This window comes from Erithacus rubecula (genome assembly GCF_903797595.1).
Source record: "Erithacus rubecula genome assembly, chromosome: 3".
Classification (NCBI taxonomy): Eukaryota; Metazoa; Chordata; class Aves; order Passeriformes; family Muscicapidae; genus Erithacus; species Erithacus rubecula.
The window spans coordinates 88,904,273-88,913,537 of record NC_136689.1 but is presented as its reverse complement, the minus strand read 5'-3'; the positions used below and the strand labels follow the sequence as shown (position 1 = coordinate 88,913,537).

The following is a 9,265-nucleotide window of genomic DNA, read 5'->3' as shown; positions in this document are numbered from 1 at the left end:
CGAATCCAGCGCGGGCTTTGCGGGAAGCTGGAGGGAGCGGTGCCGGCGGCCTGCGGGCGGGGAGGCGAGGGAGGCGGGGAGCAGGGAGGGAAGAGGGAGCCGAGAGGCGCTTTGTTAGGAGCAGCCGGCGGGGCCGCAGGGTGGGGTTGTCCCGCGCCGGTCCCCGCGGGCGCTGGGTGACAGCGGCCCGCCCGCCGAGCCCCCCCGCGCCGCGGCTGATGCGCCCGCACCGCGCCGCAGCCCCCGCGCCCGCCCGGCGGGGAGCGGCCGCCTTTGTGGAGCCGGGACCTGCTCGCCTTTCTCCTTCCTTCCAGCGGAAGAGGAGCTAGCGAGGAGAGCGAAATAAAGAACCACCGAGCTCGAGTTCATGTTTGAGAAGTTCGGGTGCGGGAGAGTCTGGTAGGATTCCTATATTATGCCTATTTTTGATGGATTTCAGGCAATCGTTCGGAATAACAAGCTGCGTCCATTACCTTGCTTGCGGGAACTGCTTTGGGTGTCCTCCATAGGTAGCGGGATGACCCGCTTAAAAAATCTATCTGTGTGCATCTATAGTCTAATATGATACAGATACGTACAGATTTTAATACATTTCCGTGTACAACTATATAAAATCTGACAGGAGAAATTTGGGTAAAGTACTGTGAATTTTACTAATAGATTATCTTGTTTGTTTGCCATGATAACTATCCATGATAACTGTTCATTTGTATTAGAGCGTGGGGGGAAGCACCGTAGGAGGTGGATTTTTAAAAAAATCTGATTAAAACACATTTTCTATATAAATCTTGTTCATATTTGCAATGTGCTTTTAATTACCTAGCGTTTTCAAGTCTCAAGGTAGGCAGGGTCAGGCCTGGAACACTCATGGAAGCTGGGTGAGGAAAACCTAACATTTGAGGAAGAAGAGCACTATTTACTGCTGGTTCTGTCATTCAAACGAAATATAAACCTGTTGTGGCTAGTTTGGGTCATTTCCGTGCCTTTCTTCCATCCTCAAGCACTGGATGAAAAGGACAGAATTATGTTTGGTTTCCAATGTTGTTAATTACTGGCTATGTTTATAGCTTCACCTGCAATTTAAGTTACAGACATAAATTTTATTTTTATCAATCCTTGGGTGTTTCTGGTAGTAATTCTGCTGGCACTGGTCAGTGAACCTCATTTTCACCCCTTAAGTGACCACAGTTTGCTACCAAACTCTTTTCCTTGGGTTTGGTTAGTGTAACCTTTTTAACATTTAGTATAAGTCTTCCTCCATAACTTTCTCTCTGCATCTTCTTATCCCTAAAAAAACATTTCATGGACTAAAAATGCTCACACATGCCAACTTAAACTGATTTTTTTTTTCCTTTTCCTGGGATTCTGTGCAACTGATTGGAGCTTGGGTGTCTGTTTAGATGTGTGCAAGCAAAATAATGCATGTGTGTGACATATTTGTGAATATATGTGCATTTCCTAACTTGTGTAATGTTTTTTTTTCAAACTACTCTTCCAGCAGATCACATCACATGCCTCATAGTCTTTAACAGAAGAATACTGCACAACATTTCACAATAAAGATGAGGAGTTGGGAGATATTTGTTATCTTAAAGCTGTAGAGGTTTGTGTGAAAGGACAAATACTTAGGACACTGCTTTGTTTCAAGTCAGGCTGTGAATTGAGTCATGCCAGGAATGGGTATTTAGGATAAAGTGCTTTCTTACTGTATGTGTCATGGAGCCTTGGCACCTGTAAGAGTGGGAGAAGATTTTCAGTCTTAGTTTCTTGGAATTTACTCTGCAACTGTCATGTGCCCACACAAATCAATCCGGTTTACAGGATGAGCTATATACAGTAAATTCTGATTTTAGCACAGATTCCTACCTGCTAAATTATATCCCAGGCATATGTCCTGGAAGAACTCAAAATGGAAATTCTGTGGGCTTGTGAGAGTCCTTTGTCATATTCTGCAGAGGGTCCAGTGGGCTGCAAGAGGTGAATAATTTGCATAAAGAAAAAAGAGGTGAATATAAATACATGGTGGAATACATTCTCAGTGTTCTAACTTCTCCTGACACCTCAGAGTGCCTTCTTGTTCACCTAATTGCAAATGGGCTTTAATACATTGAAGAAAATAGGCTAAGGATGTAAGAGCTTGAGAAGTCTTCCAAACCTCTTTTTTTCTGTGTATTAAACTGCCCACACCAGTTCTTGAGCTCCTTTCTGCACCCTAGATCACAGTCCTCTCTTCTTCACAGAAAGGACACAAGTACAGTGTGTGTGTTTAGGAAACAAATACTAGGAATGTGATTAGTGGAAGGAAAGACCAATATATTCTTCTCAGAGTAGGACTTATGTTTCCATTCTTTAATATTTAGTATTTGAACTTTCATCTGTGGATATCAGATGCTACCACAGTAAAAATGATAGAAGTAAATGATAGTGTGGTGTGAAGTGATACTTAAATTTGCTCCATCCATGAAAGATGGACTTTTATTCTAATACATAATTTGTTAATATGTCAGAAGTCATATTTATAAATCTTTTAAATGTTTACTGACATCAGCTGATCTCAGCCAGTCTGTGGATCTAGGTATTTAACACCTGGAATCCAGAAGTTCTGGTAATGTTGTTTAACTTTTTGAATGTAGTCTCCAAAGTTCTGAAAATCCAGTTTTTCTTAATAAAGGGCTTTTCTAAATACAAACATATAATTATGCTTTTTGTCTGAGATTCTCTCACCTTTTCAGAACTAGACCTAAGATTCACATCAGTAGAAGGTAGAATTAGTCCTTTCTGATCACAAGGAGTGATTCTGGTTTTTCATGGTCGTAAGCTATTGGGCCATGCAACTTGCTGGTTGCTCCCATTCCTTGGTGGAATTGATGTTAAGATAGAGAACCAATATTTAGTTCCAAGAATTTCGTTTCAGCATCTGTCCAAAGCAACTTAGTGGGTTGGAATGGTGCAATAAGTATGTAAGTAAAATAAATTAGTAGATACAGTCTATTCTATTATAGTTCTCTTTTATTTTGCATGTTTTCAGAGTGCTTTCATGGATCAAACATGCCAGCATCTTTGCTAGGATGTCAGTTTCCTGACTGCTTTTTTCCCCCCCTCATCTGTGTTTTATTTAAGGAATTCCTGAAGCAGCTATACACTTCTATTAGACCTAGACATTGTAATGACTGTTATGCAAGGAGAGAAGTTTCTTTACTTACACCTATTTTGTTCTGTGGCATTATAGCTGTTTAAAAATTCTTGCCACCAACATGGGGGGGTGACTTAAGTTTTCACAGACCATAAAAAATAACGTGATATAGTGTGACAGAGGAAATATTGGCTCAAGAAACTATGTTCCTTATACTCAGCCACTGAACTCTCTTTCTATTTCCTCCTTTTGCTTTCATGTGAAATAAACTAGCTCTTTTATGAGCAGTGGCACTATTACATTGTTTTCCTATGGATCTTTCCCTTAGTCTTCTAGATCCAGTCTGCTGCAAAAACTTCTGCTCGTTTCTGTCCTTGTGACACCAGGATGCAGTAAGAGACAGCAGAACTGTGACTATCCACCTACATAGGTGCCCAGAGATAACCCAGTCAAGCACTGGCAGAAGGTGCAAAACAAGTGTTTGCTGCCTTTTTCAGTAGGGGTAAAACTTAGCTACTGACTTGACCTAGACTATTGCTGACTTCTACTTACTTTGCTTCAGTTTTACTATTCCAGGCTTTGTTCTACTGTATCCCCTGTTCTTTGACTTCTTTGTTTTGCTGGCGTCATGGTTTAACCCCAGCCAGCAACCAAGTACTGTTCAGCTGCTTGGTCACTCCTTGTCCCCAGTGGAGTGGGGAGGAGAATCAGAAAAAAAGTAAAATTTGTGGGTGGAGATAACAGTTTAATATTTGAAACAACATAAAATATAATTATAGCAATAATAATACATGTAGTGAAAAAGAGAGAGGGAGAGAGAGGAAGAAAATTCAAGAGAAAAAAATGATGCACAGTACAATTGCTCACCACCTGCAGGTCCCAGCCAACTGCCTCCCCATGTATGCACTGAACATGGCATTTTTATGATATGCAATGTCCCTTTAGCAGGTTTAGATCAGCTGTCTTGGCTGTGCTCCTTCACAGCTTCTTGTGCACCTGCTCTCTGGCAGAGCATGGGGAACTGAAAATCCTTGATTTGTAATAAGCACCACTGAGCAACAACTAAAACATCCATGTGTTATCAGCATTGTTCTCTCTAAATCCAAAACACAGCGCTGTACCAGCCTCCAGGAAGAAAATGAACTTTGTCTCTGCTGAGACCAGGACAGCTGGTCATATTTTATGGGCTACTCAAGAAAGACATTGTTTTTATGTCAGACTTGGGTTCTCATTTCAATATTAGCTTGTTAACTGTTAGCTTTCTTTGAAAATATGAGTAGTTCTTTACTGGAAGAGATGGTAATAACTGTAAGTACTAAGATGTTTGGAGCAAAGGAGCTACAAGGATGGCACAAAGAAAGTCCTAGTGCAGTGGAGTTAAGGAAAAATATATTGAGAGGAGGAAACCTGATGGTGGTACCTAGTGCATCATCAAGGATTGTTATGAGAGAGGTACTAGAAATAATGAGCAAAAGACTAGGAAATTCATTCTGGGAGAGTCCTAAACTGTTAGGAATATGTACCAGTTACCTTATATAAGTTGTATTGCTGGGTTTAATGATTAAAAACAAAAGAAATGAGAGCTAAGGCAGTATCTCTACCCAAAATCTAGAAGTAATTTGGGCTGCATAGATACAGCAGAAAGAAAGGGGGAGAAAGGTGTGAAAAGATAAAAGAAGCATAAATACATTTTGTCATATGTTGTTAACTCAAGGCAACACAGCTTTTTTATTTTTATTTTTTTTTAATGGCCAAGAACTCCCTGTTATCAGCTACCTTTTTCCTATTGACTTCATCAGTGCTGGGCTTGAGAAGAGGTGGTTGCTGACATGGTGTAAGCATATAGCAGTGGCTGTGTTCAGTAAGGCCAAGATCCTGATGCCTGCTGGATATCAGCTAGGGGGGCACTGAGCATGGGGAAGAACCAAGCTGACAGGTCTTTAAGATGACAACTTCTTACTGTAATTGCTCATACAGTTTTCAAATATTGTAGTGAGAAGGGGTGAATTAGTTATACACAATCATCAAGGGGAGAAGAGGGCATTTTTATACCAAAGGAAACCCAAACATGCTCAAGGTGGCTTTAGGAGTAAACCTGAAGCTAGCAAGGGCTGGAATTTGGAATTTGTTCCTAACTGCAGGGCTTGGAAAACTTTTCAGAAGTGAAAAAGTGAAATTAACAGGAAAACGAGGTATTAAAAGCAAAATGCTAAATAAATGCTGAGTATTTTGTATCAAGACAAATTGTAACAAAGACAACTGTTCATTATAGTCTGCTTCTGACACTGTGTATCCACTAAAGTGGTAACACAAACCAGCATGTAATTGTGTTGTATCTTACCTGATCTTTCCATTATGTACTCTAGAGCTACTCACAAGCTATTCTAGAAAATAAAATTAACCACAAGCTATGCTTAGGAGGTTTTTGTTTTTTTTTTTTTTTTCTGAAACACAGTTTGCTGGTACTGCAACCAGTTCTAATTTGTGTTTGTTTTGTTTTTTTTCTTTTTTCTTTCATTGTTGTTTTCTTAGGAATTTTGGCTTCTTGGAGAAACAGTAGAAAATGCAAAACGAAATAATAAAGCCTGCTAAGTACTTCTCAGAAGTGGAGAAGAGTGTGCTGCTTGCATTAGTTGAAAAATACAAATACGTACTTGAATGTAAAAAAAGTGATGCAAGAACTATTGCTCTAAAGCAACGCACCTGGCAAGCACTAGCTCATGAATATAATTCACAGCCCAGCGTATCACTGCGAGACTTCAAACAGTTAAAGAAATGCTGGGAAAATATCAAGGCACGGACAAAAAAGATAATGGCACATGAAAGGCGGGAGAAGGTAAAAAGAAGTATTAGTCCACTTATAAATACTCACATCGTAGGGAAAGAGAAGATTGCCAGCATAATGCCTGAGCAAATGTACTTTTTGCAGAGCCCACCAGAAGAAGACTCTGAATATCAGCCTGATGCTTCTAGTCAAGGTATAAATGTTGCTGTAATGATGTGAGTAGTATTGTTTTGTATGTGATTTTGCCAGTGATTCTTTTCCAGCACTTCAAATCTCTCCACTTAGCTGTGACTGCTAGATATAGAAAAGTAATTTCAGAGCTATGATATTACAAGCTCTGTGTATTTCCCTCAGCCTCTGGGAGTTAAAAGGGTGTGAGATTTTTCACAAATATGTCTCATCTCTTTTTGACATATCTGCTGCTTTGTGGCAAGCATCACAGTTGCTATCACACTGGCTTTTAGTTCCAAGGATATCTTTATTGTTTTTAAAGTATCATTTTGCTGGTAAAAAAAAAAAAAAAATTAAAAAAGCCACCAGCAGCAAATTGATACACAATTGCCTGCTGCAAGAGTTCCCTGTAGGCCTTTCCTCTGTTTTCAAGGACTAAACTGAGTATGTAGAGCCAGCCATATTTCACACTGTAGTACATATTGGAGAATGGCCTTTCTGAAAATGTTCATCACTACATTCTTCTTTGTTTGGCAAACATACCCAGAAGGATTAATTTAATACCAGAAGGGAGGGTGGCTACAACAGTTTCTTGCAAGTTTTATTGTGTCGGGATGTCACACAGAAGACTGTCCTTGCCCAAAAGACAACAGCAGCTACATTGTTAGATAACATTCTGAGAATGTCTCTTTCATAATTGCATTTAACATAATTAATCATTGGGATTTGAATAGGAATGTATTTTGAGACTCTCATTTCCAGTAGTAACTATTCTGTTCCCTGCATAGTCTCTTTTATTTCAGAAGAATTGGTAGAGCCTTCTCAAAGTTAGAATTTTTTCCTATAAGTATATATTACTGTGTTCACAACATCTGCAGCAGAAATAAGGAAAGAATAAGAAACATTGTTCCTGGTATTCCCTCAGTCTTTTGATATTCATGTTGATACAGCTTCACCTGACACTCAGATCTTTCATAAAAATATTGCAAGTCACAGATGGATTTAGGTTAAATGGCTGCATTAAGGTTTTGCTCCAGGCTCAGCTACCTAAATTTAGGTGCCCACCTACAAGTGTCTACATTCACTTTAATCTGAACTCCCACTATAGCCTTGGAGGTCTTTCAACAGAGCCCCAAGTGGATTTGTTCAGCCCATTATGCCCTTAGTATTCTGCAGCAGAACTGCATTGAATAGTGGCTCCTGTGCTTTGCTACTGGAGCACAAGGTTTAGATGCATGTGTCTAACTTATATTATCACATTTCTGTTTCTTGAAGGAAGGGAAGAGAATTCTATAATGCTTTTTCTTCTCTTGTTTGCAGAGTCATTTGTTGTGTCAAACAGAGAACTTTGTGATGAAGACAAAGAGCTGGTACATTTTCCAGTATGTGAAGGTACCTCCCAGCCTGAGCCTTCATGTTCTGATGTCAGAATAGCAGCAGATAAGAACTACAGAAGTAAAGCATCTCAGGAAAGTGCTCTGAAAAAGATGCATGAGGAAGAACATCATCAGCAAATGTCGATTTTGCAACTCCAGTTAATCCAAATGAATGAAGTTCATGTGGCAAAGATACAGCAAATAGAAAGAGAGTGTGAAATGGCTGAAGAAGAACACAGGATAAAAATGGAAGTGCTAAATAAAAAGAAAATGTATTGGGAGAGAAAACTGCAGACCATTACCAAAGAATGGCCTGTATCATCCTATAACAGACCCTTTCCTAATTCACCTTAGAAGACAGAGAGGCAGAGTCAGTCTGATTTAGCACATTTGTGAGTAACATGCACTGAGAAGAGGGTTTTCTACTGTGAATTTACAGTGGCAGGATAGGTGCCTGGCTGATAGTGAACACACTATGACTCTTAATGTTTAGGGAAACAGTGGTATAGTTCACCAAGAGGAAAACTCTATTGTTCATTTGTAGGTAGTTCTGATTTGTTTGACTCACAGACATGCACAGTGTTCTAAAATGTGAACATATTTTGCCCTCTCTGAACACCCTTGATCCTTGTGGAATTTAAGGTACTCTGGATATTCCTACGTTGGGTGTTCTTAAAAAACTTAATGGCTTTAAACATCAGGCTGTAGTGTTTGTTTTGATTTCTATCTCTTCCTATCTATCATTTCCTAAATGTAGGCAAGGGTTGGAGTTGCTCTCTGCTATTGAGACAGCAAGTGATTTACACCTGTTAATTGGATCATGCTGAGGCTTAGGGAAAATAAACTAGTTAATACAGTCCCTAACTTATTCTTCATAGAAGATGTGAAAATGAAGAGGGCCACTGTAGTAACAGCCCTCTCTTTCTGAAGAACAGTAATATTTCCCAGCTGGCTGACTGAGAGAATGGTTGTGGAATGGCCCTCCAGCTGTTTGAGACTTGACACTTGAGATGTTAAAAGCAAGGTGACTTCTTCCTCAAAAGCCACTGTGCTTATTCTTTCATTTCCAGGCCCATCTTGTATTGAAGTAGAATACCTAAACAGGAGGGTCAAATGCTGCTGCCAGCACTGTGTGCTGTTCACCTGGAGTCATTCTGAGGGGAAGAGCTTTTTAAGAATTCATAAAGCTCTCAAAATGCAGCCAGCCAGTCAGTCCTTTGGCAAAGTCTCCCTCTATCTTCCTATGCAATACTTGATGGTGTAGCAGCTAGCTTGATTATTTCTCTGTAGCTAGAAGAAAAGACTAAAACTCACCCTCTTTTCCTTCTCATAGAGTGGGAAGCATTCAAGGGAATCATTCCTGTCTTGAAGCACTGTTCTGATTTGTTATGTTCTGTCCTGTGTGTTATGGTCGTGTGTTTCTTGCCTTTGCTGTCAGTGAGGGGTGATGGACATGAACGTAATGTTTGTATGAAGGCATTCACATGAAGGTCTTCACAGATTTTGGACGTCCAGAACAGTAGATAGTAGGAAAGCACAAATAAAGATAATCTTTACCCTAAGAAGGTGTGAAATGCAGAACCCCACAAGGATTCATAAGACCTTCTGGTGTGTGAGAACCTGTTTTACAGGAAGGTGTACAACCATCATTTGAAGCAGTGAGAAAAATGAACAAAACCATAAATTTTCATTGAAAAATGTGAGCATCACACTATTCAATAAAATATTTTCAGATCATGACTCCTGGGGGCGAGTCAATACCATGAGCAATGTATTCAAAGCAGAGTATGTTACAAGGTA

At 39.8% G+C, this 9,265-nt stretch overlaps 1 protein-coding gene across 3 annotated transcripts; it reads left to right on the top strand.

The window, feature by feature from the left end:
- Positions 1 to 73: 73 nt before the first annotated feature.
- MSANTD3 (Myb/SANT DNA binding domain containing 3) lies at positions 74 to 8,893 on the top strand. 3 transcript variants are annotated; one of them, XM_079301775.1, is made up of 4 exons: positions 74 to 399; positions 5,666 to 5,969; positions 6,063 to 6,111; positions 7,410 to 8,893. In XM_079301775.1, exons 2-4 carry the CDS (start codon positions 5,697 to 5,699, stop codon positions 7,817 to 7,819), a joined length of 732 nt encoding a protein of 243 aa, XP_079157901.1. In that variant the 5' UTR covers positions 74 to 399; positions 5,666 to 5,696; the 3' UTR covers positions 7,820 to 8,893. The 3 variants fall into 3 exon arrangements, with proteins under 3 accessions (XP_079157901.1, XP_079157899.1, XP_079157900.1); XM_079301773.1 differs by having other exon boundaries at positions 78 to 399; positions 5,666 to 6,111; XM_079301774.1 differs by lacking the exon at positions 74 to 399 and adding an exon at positions 447 to 1,603 and having other exon boundaries at positions 5,666 to 6,111.
- The last annotated feature ends 372 nt before the right edge of the window (positions 8,894 to 9,265 follow it).

Excerpts from the sequence above, each read along its gene's own strand:
- MSANTD3 (XM_079301773.1), top strand. The coding sequence starts at position 5,697 with ATGCAAAACGAAATAATAAAGCCTGCTAAGTACTTCTCAGAAGTGGAG. Across the intron at positions 6,112-7,409 it reads GCCTGATGCTTCTAGTCAAG|AGTCATTTGTTGTGTCAAAC; the intron begins GTATAAATGTTG and ends TCTTGTTTGCAG.